The 26669-nt window shown below is 47.4% G+C and overlaps 1 protein-coding gene across 1 annotated transcript; it reads left to right on the forward strand.

Annotated features, from left to right (window-relative positions):
* The first annotated feature begins 351 nt into the window (after nucleotides 1-351).
* On the forward strand, nucleotides 352-26448 carry LOC120542922 (cytoglobin-1-like). Its single transcript, XM_039775653.1, has 3 exons — nucleotides 352-615; nucleotides 4520-4751; nucleotides 25684-26448. The coding sequence occupies exons 1-3, from the start codon at nucleotides 518-520 to the stop codon at nucleotides 25825-25827; spliced, it is 474 nt and encodes a 157-aa protein (XP_039631587.1). The 5' UTR covers nucleotides 352-517; the 3' UTR covers nucleotides 25828-26448.
* Nucleotides 26449-26669: the final 221 nt, after the last annotated feature.

A 26669-nucleotide genomic window follows, 5' to 3' on the forward strand; every position in this document is an offset into this window, starting at 1 on the left:
AATCCGGCAATGGAAAATGTCTGAGGTGCCCCCCTTCCCTTGATGCCCTAAGCACGTGCTTACTTTGCTTAATGGTTAGTCCATCCCTGATTGGTCTAAACTTTGCTGAAATTTAAAAAAACAACTTTGTGCCCCGTAAACCCCCCACCCCTTCCCCTCTCGCTTGCTTTCCGCGGCTCTCCGTGCTGTCCTCCTCTCCTCAGGTTATTTCCGAGGCGAAGCATTTCAAATTCACACGAACAGAACAACACGCCCCTTTCACCCGACCCCCCCTTCCACTCCCGCTCCACCAACCAACTCCACCCCCCACTAACTCCCACCACCTTCCCGAGCCCAGCCCCCGGAGTTCGAGTCCCCTCCCTGCCGCTGGAGTGTCAGCTCCGAGCCCTCGCCACCGCTCGAGCGCCCGGGACAGCGATCTGAAAAGCTCGCGCGCGATCCGGCGCGGTCGAAGCCTTGTGATTCCGGAGTCAGCTCGAGTGCCGCCCGCGGCAGAGCCAGCAGCAGCAGCAGCAGCATGGTGAACCTGACACAAGAAGACAAGCAGAACATCAGGACGATCTGGGCAGTGGTGTTCCAGGAGCCAGAAGAAAACGGCAAAGCTGTCGTGATCAGGTCGGGCTGTGCGCGTGTGTTTCTGAATGGGTCGCGCGTGACAATCGCTGCTGATCGCCTTCACATCTTCGCCCTCTTGGCATGGCATGCGTGCTAGGGGGCGCGGTGCTGCCCGCCCGCCGCGTATTTGCTTCTTTTTGCTCGAATATTCAGACGTGTATTTCTTCACTTTTAATTGGGTTCTGGGGATTTAAAAAAATATATATATGTGTGTTTTTCCTTATTAATTTTCAGTAAGGCAATGCTTTCTGTTTTCTTTGCCCTCGCCGCGATTGCAAGCCCCAAGGGGTCTTGCTCTCCCTACGCGATGCCACCCCCCTAATGTTTGCCGGTGACGCTTCCAGTGCAGGATCGCAAGGGGTTACTGAAGCTGGAAGAGCTGGAAAATCCGTTCAAGGAGAAACGGCTTTCCGTGACTTTGTGATGAGCCATCTGCGCCTGACAGGCGTTATTCAGCTCGGAGCCGCTTCTCTGCCTTCAAGTGCCTACATTGTAAAGCCCGGGGAAGAAGGCGGCGCTCGAATTCACCTCATTAATGAACGAATCCGGCCTTTAGGTGAAGATGCCGATCACACGCCGAGACACCGAAAGGAGTTTAACCCTCCGGTGCCACCTCGAGTGGACTTTATCGGCAAACGAACAGCTAAACCTTGGCACGCAATCCCGTGACACCCACACCCGTCCTTAATTGTGGTGCGCCGGGAAGTTACGGGGTACTGGGGGGGGTGGTGGTGGGGGTCCATTGTTTATAGACCCCAAACTTTTAAATATCCATCCGTTTTCAGACCTCTGTGTTTAACTGAACATTGCGGTATGCCGAACTTTATACCAGCACCGTCTAAAACAGGAGTAAAACTCGGCCGGGATGCCAGTCAGTCGCAGGTCACACTTCGTACTCACCTCCACTCGATCACTCACGGGGAGTGTCGCAAATTAATCAAAGAAAGAAGGCGCGGACTTCACGGAGACAGCGGAGTCTCCTGTAGCTGTGATGGATTGAGCCGTTACGTATATAGCGCCTTTCATAAGGAGTAGTGTCAGAGCGAATATAGTAATTTATAATTATATATATTTGGAAAGCAGCCATGAAAGTTGGCGACTTGTGATCAGCACACCATAATCCGCGGATATCTACAGAGCTTTTTTATAATAAACGCCATAGGCATCCGTTTAATTCCATTTATTATTCGTTCGTCCTTTTAAATTCCTCGCTATTGATTGTTCTTACGTGTAGGAGAATATTAATAATGCTACCACTAACCAAATGTTATCTATCTATCTATCTATCTATCTATCTATCTATCTATCTATCTATCTATCTATCTATTACATAGCACCTTCCACAAATCTATCCATCTATCTTTTATATAGTGCCTTTCATTTCTATCTATCTATCTATCTATCACGTTTATATTTCTTTCTTATATAGCCCCTTTCACATCCACCTATCTTTTTATTTAGTGTTTTTCTCATTTGCCACTCGGTCTTGTTTCGCCAGTATAAGGAGTTTGTGGACCCCTTCGAATTTTCCCTATTTGGCATTTTTTAAACTGAAATGTCAGCACGTATCAGAAATTCAAACTCAACACGAAACACATAAGACGTTTAACGTTTCAGGTCTTTCTTGACCATACTGGTCCAACATTGGCTCTTATTGTCAAGATCTTCAGGATCAGATGGTTTTGTGAGCCGGGCAGTCCGAGTCAGAGGGTCTGTGCTTTATTTTCTAATATCCTCTTTCTATCGCGTATCCAGCTAAGGGTATCAGAGTCGCCTATCATGTGGCAGCACCTGTTTTTTGCTGGGCTTCTGTGCCAGGTGGAGTCCTAGTCCGTTGCTGGGTACGCTCCCACCCACACCCATGTTTACTGGGCCACTTTATAATGTAAGAAACATTAATGGCCCAGTGGTTGATGTCTGCTCAGATGACACTCCCATAATTGCTAGTCATTTCTGGTTCCTGGTCCTTGGGCGGCACCTTTGGACATTTCTTTATCTGGGTGACATGGTGGCAGTTATATAATATTACTTTATTATGAACAGCATTGCATTTCACGCAGATGACGTTGTTATGGCAATCAAGTATTTTTAGTTGAACTGTATGCTCATTGGCGTAGACTGACAGCACAAACTCACCAATCAATCCGTGCCAGTGTTATATAGCGCCCTAAACAGACCGCACCATTTCAAGGCACGTTACAATGCAAACCTGAGCACCAGTCTAAGTGCCACCATTAAAGCTAAAGGGCAGCGTGGCACAGTTAAGCCACTTGTTAAAAGTTCGTGCCTTGTGTCGTCACGTTAAGTTTTCGCTTGTTTATTCCCCACCAAGCCGCGGGTCTGCGTCTCCACTCGTGGCATCCGCGTGACGAGGTAAGTCAGTGCCGCAGACTCGCTCCTCTCCCAACCCTTCTTCTTTCGGCGCGGCTGACACGGAGAGGGCGGCGTGTTGCAGCTGTGAATCCCGCTTATCTTAGAAATGCGTGCGAGTTGTCAGAATCAGCCGCCATCCTCAGTAGTTGTAGCGACGGATGAAAAACAGCCGCCCGCCCATTCGTTTGTACGTTTGACCCCTTTTTGATTTCGCTGCTGCTGAAGCCCGACGCCTCCCTCCTCTTCGCCGGATTTCATTCAGTTTGTCCGCTTGTGGGATGCAAACGATATAATTGGCATGGTGGTTAGGGGGTCTTTCACAGCTCAAAGATACGCAGGCTGGCTGAGCCGGTGACTCTAAATTGTGTGTGTGTGTTCACCCTGCAATGCACTGGAGCCTGTAGAGGGTTTCTTCCTGCCTTGAGCCTGAAGGCTGCTGGGATAGGCGCCAGCTACCTCCTGACCTTGTCTATAAAAGAATGTTGTTATTTAACAATTGCAATTATTATAATGAGAAACGTGCATTTCCTGTAATGATCCTTTTTAAAGCATGTAGTGATTCTTTCTGGAAGCATTAGTGAACTCTGACATGGCGCTATATTATTGCCTTTCATCTACACAAGTACCTTCTACTAATGATGGTATTCTTTCTTTCTTTCTTTCTTTCTTGTTCTGTTTAGTTTTTGTGCTTGCTTTAGTTTACACTCTCACATCCCTGCTTCCCATCCAGCCATCTTGATGTAACCCAAACACAAACACACGTTCAGTCCACGCACGTCAGGTTTGTGTATGGAGAGTGTGGGCCTCTGAGCGAGGGGCTGCTGCTTTACTTCACAAGTCGCTTTGGTGCGTTTGTCAAGACCAGTTGTTAAGAATTTAAGGACTGCATTGTAATAGAATTGAATAGAACTAAATAGTAAAGTACCTTGATTGTGTATAATATTTCACATCTATCTATCTATTATATAGTGCCTTTCACATGTCACGTCTGTCTGTTTGATATATAGTGTCTGTTTTATCGTTTTATCTTATATCATATATTGTACTTCTGTGTATCCTTCTCACATAGTGTCTTTCATATCTATCTATCTATCTATTATATAGTGTCTTTCATATATCTATCTATCTATCTATCTATCTATCTATCTATAATATAGTGCCTTTCATATCTATCTATCTATCTATCTATATATCTATCTATCTATTATATAGTGCCTTTCATATCTATCTATCTATCTATCTATCTATTATATAGTGCCTTTCATATCTATCTATCTATCTATCTATAATATAGTGCCTTTCATATCTATCTATCTATCTATCTATCTATCTATCTATTATTTAGCACCTTTCACATTATCTATCTATCTATCTATCTATCTTATAGTTCTGCGTATATGTAGCACAGTATATAGTGCCTTTCACGTGATCTGTATTTTGTGTCTATCTTATATGCCTAACTCTGAATCTGTTTTATAGTGTCTTTCGTATCCCTCTTTTTACCTTTTCATTTATTTGTTTTCTTTCACAGGCTGTTCCAAGACCACCCTGAAACCAAAAAATATTTCAACAACTTCCAAGACATCAACACCAAGGAGGAGATGGAGCAAAATGTGCGCATCAGGCTTCATGGAAAGCGAGTGATGGGGGCCCTCAATCAGGTCATTGAAAGCCTGGACAACTGGGAGGCTGTGCCAGGGATCCTCACCCCACTGGCAACAAGGCACAAAAATGTTCACCAAGTAGGGGTCCACAATTTTAAGGTATGTTGGTAGAGAGGCCGTCTCTCTGGTGCCTTCGTGGGGCTTACAGGGTGTTTTTATTTTTAAGGATAGGAAAAAAAGAAAGAATTTAAGAAAGAAAAATAAACATGTCAGGGCAGAAATGGAGAACCAGAATACCTGCAAGTCTCTGCCCAGCCTGCCATGCCTCAAACCTGGAAAGAGAGCCAAGGCAGACTTGCCAACAGTCACCTCAAGGCTGCCAGCCTTCGTCTTTTGTAGCTCCTTTAATGGAAAACGCCCACTTTAAAGTTTTTTCCCCCTCATTTTTGCCCTCGAGCCCTGGCACTTGATGTTTCCAGTTATTTTTCCGGTCCATGTGGTGTCCAAGTCAGGTCCTGAAGTCGAGCACCATGGCATCAGGGTCCTCATGTAGCTTGTCAGGGAGGCAAACCTGGGGTGCCATCGCCACTTAGGGGGTCATGCTGTACAAATTCTGCTATGAATGACAGTTGAGTTTACAGAGGATCGAGAAAGTCTCCGGACCCCTTCACTGTCTGCACACTTGGTTGTGCTGTTGGTTTAATTTGAAATGGATAAACTGGCCATTTTTCCACATTTCCTACAAGTATTCGGCACTTTGCGGATGCCCCATTTTGGCAGCTTTAAGTCTTCTTCGTGAGTCTCTACAAGCTTTGCGCCCCTGGATTTGGGCGGCTCCTCTCGAGCTCCCTTGGATTGGATTTTACTCGGTGCGCCCGGTTACACTACGGTTAAGGTGAGGGTGGCAGAAGGGTTATGTGAACTCAGATAACGATGAACTGCTGAATAAAACATCCATCCATCCATCATCCACCCTGCTATACCCTAACTACAGGGTCATGGGGGGTCTGCTGGAGCCAATCCCAGCCAACACAGGGCGCAAGGCAGGAGACAAACCCCGGACAGGGCGCCAACCCACCGCAGGGCTTGAATACACCAAGTGACACAAACGTGCAAAAGTATTACTAATCACCGACCTTGAGAGAGTTGAAATCGGAATTGTGGAGCTCTGGAGGTCTACAGCTGGACCCTTGTCCCTGACTCCCTGGGACGAGAAGACCCCACTTCTGATATACTGTCGGGCTCGTCTTGATGTCCAGTTATGCATGACAGGGAGCTTTTTCAGGCTCATTCTTATTTTCTAACCCCCCCCCACCAATACGTTTGTGCAGGAAATGACACCCTTATGATAAAGTGTAATGCAACAGGGGTCTTCAGAAATAAAGGGTGTAAGAACTGGAGACCAGAGGCGTGGAAAGGTTTGGGGCAGCCACCCGTTTAATGCGGTTTCCCGGCTGCAAAAGTCTTTGAGGCATTTTCAAACAGTTGTTTACACAACAGAGTCCAAAACAGAACTGCCTGCCTAAGCAAAGGCAGTGAGCTTTATAGCTCAGAGGGCGGAAATGATGTCGTCCTCTGGGCCGGAACTGGAAGTGACATCACCCTTGGGGCCGGAACCGGAAGTGACCTCATTCTTGGGGCGGAACCGGAGGTGGTGTGTCCGTCCTGGAAATGGCGGCTCCTGGTGGGATTTCCCGGGTAAGACCTGCAGAGAACTCAGAAACAGCGTCAGCGTACCCCGCCCCCCCCTGGGCAGATGTATAAACAGTATTGTCTAAGCCCTTCAGCTGCTTCCCATGCACACGTGTGTGACAAGACTCCCCCCTCAGCCCAGACCCGTCGGGTCGGGCGACCTGCACCGAGAGGTCGTGGGCCGGGAGAGGGCATCGGCGTTGGCATGAAGGGACCCCTGTCGATGAACGAGCGTATATTTGTACTGCTGCAGGTCAAGAAACCACCTCGTGACCCGCGGATTCGACTCCCTGTGAAGGGCCATCCACTTTAAAGGCGCATGATCCGTCACCAGAGTGAACACGCGACCCAAGAGGTAGTACCGCAGCTGCGTCACCGCCCATTTGATCGCCAGAGCCTCCTTCTCCACCGCCGCGTACCTGGTCTCCCGGTCCAACAGTTTCCGGCTCAGGTACATAACGGGGTGTTCAACACCGTCGACGCTTTGGCTCAACACGGCTCCCAAGCCTGTGTCCGAAGCGTCCGTCTGGAGGACAAAAGGGAGAGAAGTTAGGGGAGATTAAGATAGGTGCTGAAGTCAGAGCCCTTTTTAAGTCACTGAATGCAGCCCCCGCTTTATCAGACCATACCACCGTATTAGGAGCTCTTTTCTTTGTCAAGTCGGTCAAGGGCGCCTCTCTCGGAGAAGCGAGGCACAAACCGGCGGTAGTACCCGCCAAACCGAGAAAGGATTGGACTTGCCGCTTGGTTTTGGACGGGCCAGGCCATTATGGCTTGCAACTTGGAACACTGTGGCCTCACAGTACCCGCCCACTAGGTAGCCCAAATATTTGGCTTCTCTCAACCCAAGTAACATTTCTTGGGGTTGATGCGGAGCCCGGCCTCTCCCAATGTCCGTAATACTGCTGTGACCTGCTGTATGTGCTCCTTCCAGGTGCTGGAATAGATGACAACGTCATCCAGATAGGCAGCACAGAACGAGTTATGGGGCGGAGCACTTTGTCCACCAGACGCTGAAAAGTCGCAGGCCCGTGTAACCCGAATGGAAGGACACGATACTGCCAGTGTCCGCTAGGAGTGCTAAACGCGGTTTTTTCCTTCGCGGACTCCGTTAAAGGAACCTGCCAGTACCCCTTTGTCATGTCAAGTGTAGTCAAGAATTTGGCTGGTCCCAGTCTCGAGGAGGTCGTCCACGCGAGGCATGGGATAAGCATCAAATCGGAAACTTGGTTGAGCCGACGGAAGTCATTGCAAAACCTCCAACTGCCGTCAGGCTTAGCAATCAAGACGATGGGGCTGGACCAGGGACTACTACTTTCCTCGATCACTCCTAGTGCCAGCATTCGCTTGATTTCCAGTTCCACTTCTACTTTCTTTGCCTCCGGGAGTCTGTAGGGTCGCTCACGGACGATCACCCCCGGGTCAGTCACTATATCTCGCGCAATCAGAGAGGTCCGACCTGGTTGTTCACTTACCACCTCTGGGACCGAGCGGATAGCTGCTTGAGCTCCTGTCTCTGTCTGGGAGATAGCTGTTCGCGAAATTAAGGGCACTTACTTCCGAGAGAGAGCAGGGCTGTCCGGAGGAGGGATCGGGATCCCTCTCCTTCCACGGTTTCAGCAGGTTTACATGATATATTCGCTCAGCTGGTCGGCGATTGGGCTGTTTCACCAAATAGTCGACCAATCCCTTCCTCTCCTTAATTTCGTAGGGGCCTAGCCAATGTGCGAGCAGTTTAGAGTGTGAAGTAGGAACCAATACCATGACGCGATCCCCCGGTTGGAACTCCGGAGAGTCGTGCCACGGTCATACAGGCGGGCCTGTGCTGATTGTGCCTCCTCGATATGACTTTTAGTATAGGTCTTATTACATCAAATCTATCGCGCAATTGGGCGATATACTCCAAAATGTTAGTGGAGGGCTGTGCCTCCCCTTCCCAGCCCTCTTTTAAAATATCTAATAAGCCCCGGGGCTGTCTTCCGTATAGTAATTCAAAGGGAGAGAACCCGTAGAGGCTTGAGGACTTCCGTAGGCAAAGAGGACAAGGGGGAGGAGTTGGTCCCAATTCCTCCCATCCTTGCTGACTACCTTACGTAGCATTTGCTTGAGAGTTTGATTGAATCTCTCCACTAGCCCATCGGTTTGAGGATGATACACGAGGTTTTTAAATGCTTTATTTTCAGTAACTTGGCAGTCTCCTTGAACGTTTCCGAGGTGAAAGGCGTTCCTTGGTCCGTCAGGACTTCTCTAGGAATGCCCACCGTGAAAAGACTCCTACTAGTTCCCGTGCAATATTTTTAGTGGTAGCCGAGCGCAATGGAACGGCTTCAGGGAATCGGGTTGCATAATCCACGAGGACGAGTATATATTTATATCCTCGGGCTGAGGGCTCCAGGGGTCCTACTATATCCACCCCAATCCTGTCAAAGGGAACGTCAATAAGGGGAAGGGGAATCAGAGGAGCACGGTCCTTCCTAGGAATTTGCCGCAGTTGACACTCCGGCAGGAAATGCAAAAGCGGCGAACCTCCTCATTAATCCCCGGCCAAAAAAAACGGAGCTTAATGCGCTCTAATGTTTTATCGGAGCCGAGATGGCCTCCAAGAAGGTGAGAGTGGGCTAACTCGCAAACCTGCCGCCGGTAGGTCCGCGGGACTAGCAACAACTTCCGGACCTTCCCTCATGTTCAGCAACCCGATACAATAATTCATTATCCATGACAAAGTGAGGTCCCTGTGGCATGGGCAAATGCGTGCGTTGGCCGTTAACGAGAACCACTGCATTCTTTATGTGCTTCAGAGAGTCGTCATTCCACTGTTCTCTCTTGAAAGAAGCCGGAGTCGCTCTAAACTGAAAGTGCAACTCAGAGAGCGGGTCGGTCTGACCTCAAGGGGCGGAGAATCCTCCTCGCTGCCGGGCGCTAGTGGATGACGTAGTAGCCCGCGACGGTCCGGGAGTATCTTCGTCACTCTCTTGGCCTACCGCCCCACTCCCTGTCGGCTGATTACACGGTGTGGAAGCAGCTTGAGATGAGTCTTTATCATCTATAACGAGGCCAAAAGCTTTTCGGGAATGCTTTCTAAACTACGCGTTACTGTCAGACCAGTCCCGCCCGAGGATTACGGGAAACGGAGGATCCGGGTGTACCGCTACGTAAGCGCCGAAGGGTTCCTCCGAGACATACGTAACACCGGGCGGTATTGTACGAGCGGATATCTCCGTGTATACATTTTAGACTGGTCTTTTTCTTAATCCATTGTTGCGGTAGAACAAAACGGCGAGCAACGACAGACACGTTACTGCCGGAATCAAACAGCGCTGTTATCATATGTCCATTAATAAGAAGCTCTCCCGTATGTTTATCCGCCAGGGATTGCTAAGGGCACACAAACAACCCGCCATTGTCCCCTACGGTCCGCCTTGTTCCCGACAGGTCGCAAGCCAGACGGCCCGGCGACTTCGAACAGGCTCTGGATTGCGTGGAAGGGACTGCTTTGTAGGACATAACTCCGGGTAGTCCACAGAGCGGCTGTTCTGCCTCCCGGTTTCACAGCCGGCCTCTGGGTTGCAAGAGCTGTAGCAGCTCGTCCATGGAATGGAATTCGCCCCAGGCCGGCTGGGCAAATTCCTGGGGTATCCGCTGTAGCAGCAAAAACAGGCCACTTGCTGCACTATTTGCAAGGGGGCAAATCAAATGGCGTAGCCACTCACCCACCTGTTGCCAGAGAGCCATAGCCTGCTCTGACAGCCCTTTGTTGGGTTAAACTCCCAGTCTATTATATTCTTCACCTGCCGGCCTGGGAACAGCCCATCGTTAACAGGGACCTTGGTCCCGATGGGCGGCTCGGCTTTCCTACCCAGAAGAGCATACTGAGCCACTCGTGTGTTTTCCCCAGAAGCCAGCCCACGCCTGTGGGTCCCCTCTACCTTCTCCACGAGATGGGTTGGTAGCCCCGGGTTATGCTCGTGGAGCAGAGCCTGCACCGCGTCCTTCCTGACCCTCCGGCGCACTCCCCGCCCCGAAACTCGGCCCGGTACTCACCCACCTGGTTCCTTGAAGTCCGTGTCCCGGGTTCTTCGGGGACACCATCCTGCCGACTACGCCACTGTAATAACTGGAGACCAGAGGCGTGAAAAGGTTTGGGGCAGCCACCCGCTTAATGCGGTTTCCCGGCTGCAAAAGTAATTGAGGCATTTTCAAACAGTTGTTCACACAACAGAGTCCAAAACAGAACTGCCTGCCTAAGCAAAGGCAGTGAGCTTTATAGCTCAGAGGGCGGAAATGATGTCGTCCTCTGGGCCGGAACTGGAAGTGACATCACCCTTGGGGCCGGAACCGGAAGTGACCTCATTCTTGGGGCCGGAACCGGAGGTGGTGTGTCCTTCCTGGAAATGGCGGCTCCTGGTGGGATTTCCCGGGTAAGACCTGTAGAGAACTCAGAAAGAGCGTCAGCGTACCCCGCCCCCCCCTGGGCAGATGTATAAACAGTATTGTCTAAGCCCTTCAGCTGCTTCCCATGCACACGTGTGTGACAAGGGTCAGAAGAGCCTGATGCTGTGCGGGTCCCAAGAACTGACCCCCTAGTGGCATTCAAGGGGTCAAAGTTACTCCTTTTGACAAAATTTTGAACCAGTGGGGGGGTCAGTAAAAGTGTCACATGGTGGGCAGCTTTATGACATTTCAAGGCTGATGATCACAAATATGGCCGTAACCGGTGGTCTGAGCCCACCCTGACCATTAAAAATAACACATTTCTGATGTAAGCATGTGGGGTATCATTTTCGACTCATTCAAGGTCAGTTATTATAAATACTTTTGATTTTCGATCCTTTACTAGCCCACCATAGACCACCGTCAGGGGGTATAAAAATGACAAATATCTTTTCCAATGGAGAATCTTTCCAGTTAAGCTCACACTTTAATATTTTTAACTCTCCAACACGACTGCCCTTCTGTATTATGCACTTGCACCTCATGAAGTAAATCTCCACATTTCTCATGAACGCTCTGAAAGATGGCGGCTCAGCCTCATTCACATTTCTGAAAAGAATGAAATGCGTACAATATGTTTTATAGCACATTTAGTGACAAACGTATTTGGACAGCGACACAATTTTCGTCATTCTGGCTCTGAGTGCCACCACAAGGGGTTTGAAACGAAGCAATCGAGATGTGACTGAAGTGTAGACCTGCAGTTTAAATTCAAGGGGTTTAACAAAAACTTTATAGGAATGACAGCCATTTTTATGCAGGGTCCCCCCATTTTCAGGGGCTCAAAAGCATTTGAGCAAACTAACCTAATTAAACTGCTCCAAAACATTGAAAACACATCAGGCCTCAATGGGGAAACAAAATCCTGCTGGCCATCTCTACTGCTATGGACTGATATGGTGATGTGCGAGGAACGAAAGGATGGAAATGAAAAGGATCAACGAACAGAGGGACACCCCGAAAATCAACGTGTGGCAGGCAGGTGAGTCCATTGGGCCAAAATGTCATTGCAGAAACTCCAAATGGTACTCAGTAGTTTGTATGCCATGCCTGACAACGTCCTAATGAGACGACGGATGGTGTCCTGGGGGATCTCCTCCCAGATCTGGACCAGGGCATCACTGAGCTCCTGGACAGGCTGAGGTGTCGGATGGACCGAAACATAATGTCCCACCCAGAGGTGTCAGGCGAGTGAGCGTCTAGTCAATGGTATCAAGTCCTTTGTCCTCTCGCCACCTGAGGCCGGGCATTGTCGGGCACCAGGAAAAACCAGCATACAGTGCATCTGGAAAGTATTCACAGCGCATCACTTTTTCCACATATTCTTATGTTACAGCCTTATTCCAAAATGGATTCAATTCATTTTTTCCTCATTGTTTCTACACACAACACCCCATAATGACAACGTGAAAAAAGTTTACTTGAGGTTTTTGGAAATTTATTAAAAATAAGAAAACTGAGAAATCCCATGTATATAAGTATTCACTGCCTTTGCTCAATACTTTGTTGATGCACCATTGGCAGCAATTCCAGCCTCAAGTCTTTTTGAATGTGATGCCACAAGCTTGGCACTCCTATCCTTGGCCAGTGTCGCCCATTCCTCTTTGCAGCACTTCTCAAGCTCCATCAGGTTGGATGGGAAGCGTCGGTGCACAGCCATTTTAAGATCTCTCCAGAGATGTTCAATCGGATTCAAGTCTGGGCCCCTCAAGGACATTCACAGAGTTGTCCTGAAGCCACTCCTTTGATATCTTGGCTGTGTGCTTAGGGTCGTTGTCCTGCTGAAAGATGAACCGTCGCCCCAGTCTGAGGTCAAGAGCGCTCTGGAGCAGGTTTTCATCCAGGATGTCTCTGTCCATTGCTGCAGTCATCTTCCCTTTATCCTGACTAGTCTCCCAGTTCCTGATGCTGCCACCACCATGCTTCACTGTAGGGATGGTATTGGCCTGGTGATGAGCGGTGCCTGGTTTCCTCCAAACGTGACGCCTGGCATTCACACCAAAGAGTTCAATCTTTGTCTCATCAGACCAGAGAATTTTGTTTCTCATGGTCTGAGAGTCCTTCAGGTGCCTTTTGACGAACTCCAGGTGGGCTGCCATGTGCCTTTTACTAAGGAGTGGCTTCCGTCTGGCCACTCTACCATACAGGCCTGATTGGTGGATTGCTGCAGAGATGGTTGTCCTTCTGGAAGGTTCTCCTCTCTCCACAGAGGACCTCTGGAGCTCTTACAGAGTGACCATCGGGTTCTTGGTCACTTCCCTGACTAAGGCCCTTCTCCCCTGATTGCTCAGTTTAGATGGCCGGCCAGCTCTAGGAAGAGTCCTGGTGGTTTCGAACTTCTTCCACTTACGGATGATGGAGGCCACTGTGCTCATTGGGACCTTCAAAGCAGCAGAAATGTTTTTGTAACCTGTCCCAGATTTGTGCCTTGAGACAATCCTGTCTCGGAGGTCCACAGACAATTCCTTTGACTTCATGCTTGGTTTGTGCTCTGATATGAACTGTCAACTGTGGGACCTTCTATAGACAGATGTGTGCCTTTCCAAATCATGTCCAGTCAACTGAATCTACCACAGGTGGCCTCCAATGAAGCTGCAGAAACATCTCAAGGATGATCAGGGGAAACAGGATGCACCGGAGCTCAATTTGGAGCTTCATGGCAAAGGCTGTGAATACTTATGGACATGTGATTTCTCAGTTCTTTCTTTTTTAATAAATTTGCAAAAACCTCAAGTAAACTTTTTTCACGTTGTCATTATGGGGTGTTGTGTGTAGAATTCTGAGGAAAAAATGAATTGAATCCATTTTGGAATAAGGCTGTAACATAACAAAATGTGGACAAAGTGATGAAGCGCTGTGAATACTTTCCGGATGCACTGTAGGGTCTGACGATGTGTCCGAGGAGTTCATCTCGATACCTAACGGCAGTCAAGGTGCCCACCGTTGTCTCGCCTGTAGAGGTCTGTGAAGTCCTTCCATGGATATGCCGTCCCAGACTGACCATCACTGACCCACCACCACACCGGTCAGGCTGAACGATCTCGCAGGCAGCATAACGTTCTCCATGGCTTCTCCAGACCCTTTCACGTCTGTCAAGTGTGCTCAGGGTGAACCTGCTCTCATCTGTGAAAAGCACAGGGCACCCACCAGTGGTAGACCTACCAATCCTGGTATTCTATGGCAAATGCCAATCGAGAGCCACAGTGCCCACTAGAGGACATTGTCGGGCCCTCAGGCCCCCCTCATGAAGTCTGTTTCTGATTGTTTGGTCAGAGACATTCACACCAGTGGCCTGCTTGCTGGAGGTCATTTTGTAGGCTCTGCCAGTGCTCATCCTGTTCCTTGTTGCCCAAAGGAGCAGATACCAGTGGGTCCTGCTGATGACTTTAATTTTTTTGAACAGTATTTAAAAATAACGATCATTTTCAATACTCGGTCAGTGACTGCCTGAAGTCTGAACTCCGAGTGATGCTTGGCCAGGCCTTTCCTTCAGTTCTTTTCAGGTGCTGCTTGTTCGTTGGACTTTCCGCCTTCAGTAATGCGTGTCCAGTTGGGTTGAGGTCACTTGAAAGACTTGGCCATTGAAGAATATTCAAAGCACTTGGTTGGCTGTCCCAGTATGTTTTGGCTCATCTCGTCTGTACTGTGAAGTGTCGTCCTATCAGTTTTGGATTAATTGTCTGAATCTGAGCAGACAGTACAGCGCCCTCTACACTTCAGAATTCATCCTGCAACTTCTGCCAGCAGTCACATCATCAGTGAACACCAGTGACCGACTTCCATTGGCAGCCACGCATGCCCAGGCCATAACACCGATGATGTGCCATTCATCTGATCATGAGCCGTTTCTTCTCTTTCTGTCACACTGACACCCATCTTAGTTTCATTTGTCCAAAGAAAACTGTCCTAAAACTGGACTGATTTTTAAAACAAATATTTTCTCGAAAAGTCTAATCTGTCCTTTCCTCTGCTTGAGGCTTACCAGTGGTGTGCACCTTGTGATTACTTTCATGAAGTCTTCTCTTGATTGTAGACTTTGTCAATGATAGGTCTTCCTCCCGGAGAGTGGTCTTGGTTTGGTTGAATGTCATGAAGGGGTTCTTCTTCACCAAAGACAGAATTCTGCGATCATCCAGCACAGTTGTCTGCTGTCCATCCATCCATTATCCAACACGCTATATCCTAACTACAGGGTCACAGGGGTCTGCTGGAGCCAATCCCAGCCAACACAGGGCGCAAGGCAGGGTGCCAGTTGTCTGCTGTGGTTTTTCCAAACCTTCTGGTGTTGCTCAGTTCACCAGTGGGTTCCTTCTCTTTAAGAATCTACCAAACGGTTGACTTGACCACTCCTGGTGTTTCTGCTGTCTCTCTAAAGCAGGGGTCTCCAACACGTCACACATGAGCAGGGCCGGATTTTCCTATAGGCTAACTAGGCTTCAGCCTAGGGCCTCAAGATCAAGAGGGGCCTACATTTAAATTGTTAGCAATTTGAACAAACTTAAAAATGGGAGGTGAAAGGGACTCATAAGTGGAATAGCCTAGAGCAGGGGTCCTCAATCCCAGTCCTGGAGAGCCGCAGTGGCTGCAGGTTTTTGTTCTGACCTGGTTGCTTAATTAGAAAGCAATTGTTGCCAATAAAGCACTAACAAGCTATGAAATTAAATTAACTCTGCTATGTCAGGTCATTCTCATATCCTAGATTTTATTTCCCTTTCTATCATGCAAATGATTTGAAGGCTAAAATGGACGAGTAATTCTCAGTCCTTCACTTTTTTCTCTTCATTTTTCTCTCTTCAAGTATTTAATTAAACCCAATAGTGCAGATAAATACACACAGGTGTAAATGTAAAGAAGCTAAATGGAGAAATGCTGCTCTGTCTTGTCATTTGCATGTTAGTGATAATAAGGAGCAATTCAAATAGCTGTTTAAGACAAAATTAAGCAATAAGGGCTCAAAATCACTAAAGTGAAGCAGAAGTGCTACTTTAGCAATTAATGCTTTTTATTAAGCAACTGGGTTGGAGCAAAAACCTGCAGCCACTGCGGCCCTCCAGGGCCGTGATTGAGGACCCCTGGCCTAGGGCCTCTTTTCATCTAAATCCGGCCCTGCTCTTGAGCTACCGGTAGCTCGCAACACCTTTCCAAGTAGCTCACCAAAGGGTTAATGAATCCTACATAAATTTGAAAACTTGATTAGTCAAATTAGAAGCGGGCGATCTTTCCAAAAAATCATATCACGATCCTTTTCACGCAAAATCACGATCCACAATCTGAATTGCTATCTCTCTTTTCAATGTGGCAGACACTTAAGAGCATATCCGGACTCAGACTCATCAAGACCTAAGTACAGTAACACTTTATTTTAAATATCAGACAAAGTTGAACTCAATTGTTCTCTCGTTCGCTTTCTAAGGGAGTTAAGGGACCCGCCCCGAAGTTGGTGAGTGAGTGAGGAAGGCCCCGCCCCTCGGCCCGTTGCGTGTTTCTTGGATTTGCGGAAATAAAACGGTACCACAAGTGAACATAGCGAAATGAGAGAAGTCGCAAAATCAACCGGGATGTTCAAGCAAATTATAGAAAAAAAAAACTATAAAAATGGCTGCCTTTCCTGTAACGGCTCATACGATATTTCTGTTTAACCCTTTGGATTAATGCTGAAAATCTACACTTGCCACCATGTGATGCAGAGAGCCAAAATGATGAAAATTGTACGACTGTCCAAATACTTCTGGACCTGACTGTACTATTTAATTTTTGTCCTAAAACATTTATCCATCAGAGTGAAGTTGTTTCATGCCGCTGTTACAGACAGACAGACGTGGCCAACGCAGTCACTGCTTTCCTCATTAAAAGCGAAGGAGTTGCTGAAGCTCGCGGGACAGAGAGAGGACCTCTAAACTCTTTTGTTTTCTTCCCAGCAGCCAGGAGCGGACTGGGTCTCCAAACCGGCCCGGGCCTCCTTCAGCGAGTGAGATGACGAGGTGACCCACTCGGCCCGTTATTCATTGTCATTTTCCTAAAATTTGTGATGAGTACGCGGCTCGCTACTCGCTATGAGCCTATGATATGAACTCTTGTCTAAACTGTTGCCAAACTTAATCTGTACACTGCTGTTTAGGCACAACTTAAAATTTGACGATATGCTTAGAAATAAAAATTAATGAAAAATAAAAATGTAGTAACACGGCTTACACGTTATTAGAGTACATGTCAAATGTCAGTCTCATGTCCAAGTGCCAGTACCCACTAGTAGCTGCTCATTTACAACGAAATAAGTTATAATGAAAACCTCACGTGACTGAAATTTTACAATAACTTAACGATAAATTATAAATGTTCCATTTTAATATGGAAAGTTCCTATCCTGTGCTTTATAACTTTATTTAATCATACTAATAATCGCGGCTGAAATCCACTAATTATGGCTCACGCCGACGACCAGAGAACAATAAAATGCATTATACATAATCCAAATTATTAGTACCGAAGAATTTAAATACTAGATATGAGATATAATAAATTGCAGTAATGTATATGCTAACTGAAATGTAGCGCTATCGAAACAGAAATCGGCCAAAGGCAGTTTTGAACAAATGTCTCGCTGACAACTAAAACCCCTTGATGACGTAATACGGTATACAGGACTATAGAAATCGCAGTAGCGGACAGATAATGTTTAGTAGTTTAGAAAATTAATTTTAATGTCAAACATACCAGTGTATAAAATCTATTTCATGAAACGGACCAGAGTCCGCGGCCCACCGGACATTGCCAAAATGCCCTAATGGCCAGTCCGTCCCTGCCAGCAGCGGTCATCCAAGCTCCTCAGAATGAACCTGCTCTGATGTCGGCCCCCTCAATCCCCCAGCCCCCCACCGATTCGGCATGCAGTCTCTGATGTGACGTTGCTCGCTAGCTGAGCCGATGCCGTCCACCTCAGGCAACCTTTTTGAGATTTCTGTCTACTTTAATTACGAATGCTCCATCTCTCTTTAATTTTAGGAGCGTCGCATTTAATCAGTTCCACTCTGAGATGAAATCGCCGCCGAGCCGCTATTTGAACAGTTATGGTGGACCCTTTAGCTGTAATTGTATTCGAAATGAGGTGCAGCCGTAACGAGGTAACGGGGCTCGTATTTTCTGTGATGTCAACGGGCAGAAGGAGATTCTCTTGTGTCTGTTTGGCCCGTGAAGTACCCTCCTGTGTGCCGGGGAAACTGGCACAGCACAGCAGGTGTGCTCGTTTCCATATTTGTCATTGGAATTGGCAGCGGCGTAGCTCGAGTTTGTGCCGCTCGGGGCGGGGCGGTGCTTCAATTTGCCGCCCTCCAACATATCTGAATATTATTAAGCTATCCATCCATTCATTATCCCGCCCGCTATATCCTACCTACAGGGTCACGGGGATCTGCTGGAGCCAATCCCAGCCAACAGAGGTCGCAAGGCAGAAAACAAACCGCGGGCAGGGCGCCAGCCCACCGCAGATATTAACCTATTTAAAGAGAAAATTAAAATGACGTATAGAGAAAAATTAAGATACATTTTGCATAGTTATTCATATATAGAGAAACAGCAATGATTTCACATATAATTATTTATAAGTATCAACTAGACAAGAATATAGTATAGACACTGCACTGATAAGCTGTGTTCTGATTATTAGTTTAATATAATTACGCTGGGCGGCACGGTGGCGCAGTGGTAGCGCTGCTGCCTCGCAGTTAGGAGACTCAGGTTCGCTTCCCGGGTCCTTCCCGTGTCTGCGTGGGTTTCCTCCCACAGTCCAAAAACATGCAGGTTAGGTGGATTGGCGATTCTAAATTGGCCCTAGTGTGTGCTTGGTGTGTTTGTGTGTGTCCTGTGGTGGGTTGGCACCCTGCCCAGGATTGGTTCCTGCCTTGTGCCCTGTGTTGGCTGGGATTGGCTCCAGCAGACCCCCGTGACCCTATTCGGATTCAGCGGGTTAGACAATGGATGGATGGATATAATTACACTGCGAAAACCAGAACCAGTATAATGTACAAGTGATAGGTGGGGATGAGCAAGAACGCATTCGGATTGATAACGATATGAAATTATAAATTGTAAATTAGTTTATCTTCCTAGAAATGCTTATTGGTGTAATGTTTTAGTTTATTTTTGTTATTTCCTCATAAATTTCAACTGCTGTGTCTGATGCCGTCACAGAAGGACAGTCTGAAAATTATTGTGGATAAAAATCAGAGACTTTGACTTTTTTCATTCATGAGTTATTTTTTTCGAACCCTGCTGCTTACACACGAATTGTATTGAGCCTTTTAGCCAATAATGCCGCCCCTAAAAAATGTGCCGCCCCCTAGCTACGCCACTGGGTATTGGGTTCATCTTACTCCGCAGGACCCTTAACCTGGAAGTCGCTTCCGGTGGCGCCGTACGATGGCTGAACCCCAAAGTTTCATTTGAAAAGAAATGTCCCCTTAATAAAGCAAATCAGATCAAATGAAATCAAAATCCCATGCGACAGAGTTTCACAGGCGCTTTCTTCTTTCCCTTTAAGAATAATGAAGGGGTGGGAGTTAGCCGGGGGTCCTTGAAGACTCAAATCATATTCATAATCCCCTGGATGGCTCATTTGATTGGACAGAATTGTAACTCTTCTGGGGGCTGCAATTTATTTGACAAGTTAATCTGCTTGTACTTGCAGTTGAAGGTGTGATCAGCCAAGCACCGCTTCCGACCCCAGAGCAGCGCCGTCACGCGCCCACCGGCATCCTCTCAGGACGCAGTTACTTATTTATAAACCTGCCCGGTGCCACAGTGCGGAAGAGTGGTGGCTCTGAGGCTGGGGGGGGGGTCTGCACCTTCAATTCGGAAAAGATGCCAGTTTCGAATCCTGTAAATGCCAGAAGTGATTCCACCTGCAATTTCTCCGTCCGGTGTCTTCCAACTGGCAGGGAGAATTGGTGGCAGGATTGGCACTCCAGCCACTGTAAAAGAAACCTCAAACTCTTCCCCTCCTGTCAGACTCCTGTGGTGCTGAGGTGTCACCCATTGCATTCGGGTCCTAATTTGGGATCCTGAGGTTTCCCTTTAAGAATAATGAAGTGGTGGGAGTTAGCCCGGGGGTCCCTGAAGACTCAAATCATTTTCATAACCCCCTGGATGGCTCCTTTGATTGGACAGAATTTACCTCTCTATTCCAATGTTGCCATGGTAACACAGTCCCTAATATTCTGTCATTTTTGGGCACCTTTTTAAACGGCTTGGACTCTCGGGCAGCTGCAATCACACTTGAGCAACCAGGGTGGGACCACTGAGAGACACAGACACAAAAATCCTAGAAAAGTATAAAAAACAAGTTGTGTGCCAACATCTCGGTCAGGTGCCAAGGGATCATCAATGAGGGGGAAGCAAAAAGGAAAGGCCGTCTACCTAGTCTGTGAGCAGCAGACCCCACAGCAGTCCTACCGCTTCTCCATGTGGTCTCCATGCAGGCCACATGCACTTCTCGTGTCGTTCCACTAATTTCTTCATTCCTTTGCTAGAAGAAGCTTTTCGGCTGCTACTGAATCCACACCTGCACCACTTCCTTAACGTCCTCATCAGACACGAACCTGCAACCACATGGAGGCCCCCCTAAGTGGGCCGAAGATGGGATAGTTTCATGGTGCTACAACAGGGCCATAAGGGGATTGTGGAAGATGAGCTGCTGCATGGGGGGGGGGCACGTTGTGACGGTCCGGGTTGGCTCCACTCTCCCTGGTCACATACGGGAGCCTCTACAACCCGGAAGTGTCGATAAGTCACAGCTGGACAAATGAGGACATATATGCGTAGCAAGGGAGTGGCGCAGATGTGATGAGTGCTTTGATTTAAAAACCAGAAGAACAAACAGTGCTCCATAAATAATCGTCAGTAAACAGTCAATAAATTAAGAATCCGATAAAACCAAGGTGAAGGTAAGGGTTAACAAAATCCCAATAAACAAAGCCAGTAAAACGAGGTCCAAAACCAGAGGCAGTTTTTCCATATAAATATAAATATGAGCCCCAATGCTTCCTTCTTCTGAAAGTGACAACTCGTTAGCTTACCCCACACGGGATCTTCCAGCAAAGGGGACGCCCAACCGATTGGCACAGTCAACCCTAAAGTCCTGGCTCAGGTCCCCATTGCCAGGCATTCTGCATCTACAGGGCACTATGCCAAGCTGCACACACATCTCCCACTGCCAGTCATGGCCGCCTTAATGAATGGGCACAATGGGCACTGCCCAGGGTTGCCCAGGAGCATAGGAGCCCATAATGTGTCTGGTATTGGGTTCATCCTACTCTGCTGGGCCCTCGAGCAAGACCCTTAACCTGAACATTGCACCATGTGGCGCCCTACAATGGCTGGCCCTTCACTTTGACCCCCAAAATTTCATGTCAAAAGACAATTTCCACTTTGGCTGGTGTTAATAAAGCATATCAAATCAAATCAAAAATCTGATGTGCCAGAGTTGACCAGTTGACCACCCTCATTTCAAAGCCACTTTCTTCTTTCCCTTTACGCATAATAAAGTGGTGGGAGTTAACCAGGGGGGTCCTTGAAGACTCAATCATTTGCATAATCCCCTGGATGGCTCATTTAATTGGACAGAACTGTAACTCTTCTGAGGGTTGCGATTTATTTCATTAGTTACTCTGCTTGTGTTTGCACGTGAGTGTTCAATCAGCCAAGCACCGCAAAGAAAACCCGGAGCAGCGCCATCATGTGCCCACCTGCACCCATTCGGAGACTGCACGCTCTCGGGACGCAAATACTTATTTAAAAACCAGCACCGTGCCACTGTGTGGCGGAATGGGGGCTCTGGGGCAGGGCGGGGCGGGGCGGGCGCATCTGCGCCTTCAATTGCAAAGTTTGCCAGTTTTGAATCCCGTTAATGCCAGAAGTGATTCCACTCAGTTGGGACCCTTGAACAAGGCCCTTAACCTGCAATTTCTCCGTCCGGGGTATGAGTGGGCCCTCCAACTGGCACGGAGAGTTGGTGGCAGGATTGGCGCTCCAGCCACGGTAAAAAAAAAAAAACCTCAAACTGTTCCACTCCTCTTGGACTTGTGTGGTGCTGAGGTGTCACCCATTGAACTCAGATGCTAATTTGGGGTCTTGAGGTGGTTCATCGTGGGGGGTGGGGGTGGTGGGCATCATGCGGCAACGCTCTGTGTGCTCCCATCCTCCCTGTCTCTCCTCTTCTGCCCTGCAGGCTCCCTGATTGGATTCAGATGAGACCCTCTGCCCACTCTAGGGTGTGATTAGGGCACCTGCTCTCATTTGCACGTGAGTGCGCGATCAACCAAAGCACCTACATGCTTTCAGGATGTGATAAATTATTTAAAAACCCGTGCAGCGCCACGGGACCACTCATCACAGATGTGACCGCATTCCTCTTCATTTGCTGTGAATTGTAGGCTTCTGTTTCTCTCCAGGCGCCACGGTGGTGCAGTGGTAGCACTGCTGCCTGGCAGTAAGGAGACCAGGGTTGGCTTCCCGGGTCATCCCTGCGTGGTGTTTGCATGTTCTCCGGGGGCTCCCACAGTCCAAAGTCATGCAGGTTAGGTGCATTGGCAATCCTAAATTGTCCCTAGTGTGTGCTTGGTGTGTATGTGGGTGCCCTGTGGTAGGGATTTGTTCCTGCCTTGTGCCCTGTGTTGGCTGGGATTGGCTCCAGCAGACCCCTGTGTTAAGATATAGCGGGCTGGATGATGGATGGATGTTTCTCTCCACTCACAGCACAGTATGTTTGACATGTCACGGATTGCCCTGAAAATGCCCCAGAATAGGATCCCCTTCATGTCCCTAGAGAACATTGTCATGGCTGTCATCTGAACTCATAACCTCATTCAAAATCATATCTATAAATATTTCTTTGGAAGTATAGGTAACTTATCAATATTCATAAGTGGGGCGGAGCCTTCATATAAAACACACAATGGCATGTAAACAAGAGCCAGAAACTGAAACGGTGCCATTGGTTGAACCAATAATAATAATAATAATAATAATACATTTTATTTATATAGCGCCTTTCCCATGCTTATGGCACTTAAGTGATAAGTGATGACAAATAAATTATCAACTGCACCGATCGACCGAATTGCCGCGATACGCCTGGTGACTTCGGTCGCATAAAGCTGCAGCAGGGCGCAGTATCTTGGTGGCAAAAAAGAAAAATGATTGCGAATAAGTGTAAGGACAAGAAAGGCGTTAGCCCCGTAAGCACTGTTTACAATGCAGCAACTGCCAATGTAGGTATGGGGGGTAATGTGGACGTCACTATGGCCTACCATAATGCAATGAGGGGCTTCAATCATGCGGGTCAGGCACTGACGTTCTACCCTCTCATATAAGAAAAGTGCGCAAAGAAAGACGCTTCCGCTACCCCGATTGTGACGTCACGCTGTGCGCTGGTGGCCGTTTCAGAACAAGTCACACGAAGGTCACTCGACAGACCTTTCCTACTCTATTTATGTTGGCGCTTTGGTGTTCACGTGTTTTTTATCGTTGGAAAAAAAAATCAAAGTTTTTGCTTAATTTTTTCCAGGGGGTAAATAAATAGTAAGAGCAGTGGCGTAGCGTGGGCTTTCGTCGCCTGGGGCCGACCGGAAATTTGCCGCCCCTCTATTTAGTTATTCTTAAAAAAATAGACAAAATAAAAAAAGCAGCATTAAATTTTTTTATTGATTAAAAATTTACTTTTCGTATTTTTTTAATAGCAAAATCTTTTATACAATTGTCAATATCAATATGTATGTCATCACTTCGTAATCAATGCGATTACAATAAATCGGTCTGAGATTGATTACTTGCTTACTGTGATCTGATTATTATTACACTATCATCAACCATCACTTGAGACATATACAATAGGGAAACACTACTCAATGAGAACACTCACCTGTTTTAGCCCGGATTCTCACTTTTAATACACTTTGAAAATTCACTTAGGTAGGTTTTATCGCCACTAGATACTGTCGTAGATTGACTCTACAATGCGCTGTAAAAACGTCTGAGAAAATTTCTATTGCACCACCTGCTTCACCTGCCACCCTTTCCGCACCCGCGCGGTCTGCTTGGCTTGAATCAGCGCGGGCGCGATTTGCAGTTTCAAATATACCTATATTTTTTTTAAACTTAAATATCATGGTGATTGCCGCCGCCCCTTTTGATACGCCGCCCGGGGCCATGGCCCCCTCGGCACCCCCCTCGCTACGCCACTGAGTAAGAGATTAAGGGCATTTCTGGAACCCGTAATCTCGAGTTATTGGAAGAAAACGCATCACAGGATCTGAGACGGAGCAGAGATCCATGTTAAGTAATGAGCCCATGCCAGTGCTTCAACCAGAGAGGAGAAGCGAGGAACACAAGGATTCAAGCTCCGTGCCCATTTTAGGGGGCACTGACTGCTGCTAGCAGGTCAAATCCGAATAATGCTCAGCGTGGCATTCTGCTGCCATCTAGTGGACAAAATGAAGTATGTGCTTCTGACAGTAAGACTGCACGTTCACCAGACATCCTCTTTTTAGGCGCCTATCCAGGTGTCCGGGCGCTTTTTACGAAACTGTCACGTTTGTCCGGGCTTTTCATATTGCGGCCCATCCTATAGAGGGGAGGAGGAGGAGGAGGAGGAAGTTGTGACCTTTTTTTTAAATTAAAATGTTTTTAAGTTTTACCTCCCGTTTAATTCTTCCCAAAAACAATCAGATGGACCCACAAAGGCGATGCCGTAGAGCAGTGGTCCTCAAAAGGTGCACAGCGGCACTAAGCACAACGCTTCGTAATAAGTAAGGACCCTCGCCCGGGCCTCACCCAACCAACACACACACACCCTTAAACAGAGAAAGTTTTTTTTTTCGCCCCCTGTCAGGCATGAAGGTACAAACGGAAAAGCCCCCCTGTGAGTGAGAGCTGGCGAGCCTACTAGCAGAACGTATGACTTGATGCCCTGCTATATAATAGATGACTTTCGCAGTGGGTAGCGCTGCTGCCTCACAGTTAGGAGACCCGTCTGGGTTCGCTTCCCGGGTCCTCCCTGCGTGGAGTTTGCATGTTCTCCCCATGTCTGAAAAGTCCAAAGACATACAGGTTAGGTGGATTGGCGATTCTAAATTGTCCCGTGTGTGTACTTGGTGTGTGGGTGTGTGTGCCCTGCAGTGGGCTGTCGCCCTGCCCAGTGTTTGTTTCCTGCCTTGCGCCCTGTGTTGGCTGGGATTGGCTCTGTTGTTAGGATATAGCGGGTTGGATAATGGATGGATGGATTGTCTAAGACAGGTTGAAATCAACATAATCAACATACACCTCATCGTTAAAGTTTTGTAGTGCACGATGCACTGGAATGTTTTATGTAATGCATTTAGTAATAAAATGTCTCTTCCATTCCAACAGGTGGCGCAGCACAAACATTCACACTGGTTTCATGAATCCCATACGAAACAGCATGGTTTGTTTCCTGCCTTGCGCCCATGTTGGCTGGGATTGGCTCCAGTAGACCCCCGTGACCCTGTAGTTAGGATATAGCGGGTTGGATAATGGATGGATGGAAATTCACTTTTTGATGATATTCTAATTTATTGAGATGCACCTCTATTTATGAGAATTTTAAAAGGTGTGCAGGACTTGTTCGCCCCGCCCACCCGATTGCCACTCCGCCCCTGAGCTGAGCTTCATCAGTGGATTCCGAAGATCCGGATTAGGTCTCCATGCTGCCTCCTCTGTTCAAGACTTGACACGTCCTTCCGTCCCGGGATGCGCTTGGTTGCTGTCCCCTGCTCATTTTGTAATTCGGTCAATTAACTTTGAAGCAGCTCTGATGTAACTCGCACTTTCTGCCTTCGCCATTATTTACTTCGTTCCTTTTTTATTTTTTTTTTCTTGTATTTTCATGTTTTAACAGCTTCTCTTTGAAGTCATCCTGAACGTCTTCCAGGAGGCCTTGGGTCCAGCCTTCACCCCTCAGGTTTGCGAGTCCTGGCGCAAAGTCTTTGAATTGATCTTCAGTTTCCTGGAAGCCTTTTACAAGAAGAACGTGGATCCATGAAGCGGTGGGGCGGGGGAGCTAGTCGAAAGGCGTCAGAGAATGACAGGATTCCATGGGCCGTGTCCCACTTGCTTCACTGGGGTTTTCTTGGATCCTGGCTTTTCCCAACACCTCTGCTGACCTTGGAGAAACAGAGTGGAATTTACAGAGTTAGTACAAGTAGTCCTTCCAGAGGAGGAGCGCACTTCAGAACCCCATAGTCCCCTCCTCATGTTGTTGTCAGTGGTCTGTGTGTTCTAGCAATGGTACGTCAAGCGCCGTCACCTAAAGATGCCCAGCTCTTGGCTGAGAGTAGCGCGGCCGAGTGTTTAGTGACCCAGTGTCGTTGACGCTGTAGTAGAATGAAAATTAAAAGGCAGTCATAGTGTGTTAGAAAACCAGAGGTACTTTGATGTCGTCAGCGTCCTAATTGTTTTGGGTGCCAACTTTAAATATTTCCAGAATAAGAAACAAAATGGCATTAATATACTGTATATACTTCTGTAGGCACGGGCGTATGTCACATAGATCTACTAGTCGTCACCAGTGTAAACCTGAATTTTGGATATAACGAGCACTTACTTTTTTGCATTTTCAAGAAAATAAACAAAAAAATAATAAACTTTGTATTTCCTCCGCTCAGATTTTACATTTTTATGTATTAAAACTTTTTTTTTTTTTTTTTACATATTTAAAGGACCTTTTTTTCTTATTTTTTTTTAATCCCATACACTTTTATTTCCTATGTCATTTGAAAGCGAATTCTGCTATACCGATTTGTTCTTGATAAAATTTTCCTTTTGAGTTTTGGTACTTTTTTTTTGTGTGTGTGTGTGTGAAGTGGCTTTGTATTTTAAATGTTG

Source organism: Polypterus senegalus, chromosome 13 (assembly GCF_016835505.1).
Source record: "Polypterus senegalus isolate Bchr_013 chromosome 13, ASM1683550v1, whole genome shotgun sequence".
Lineage (NCBI taxonomy): Eukaryota > Metazoa > Chordata > Cladistia > Polypteriformes > Polypteridae > Polypterus > Polypterus senegalus.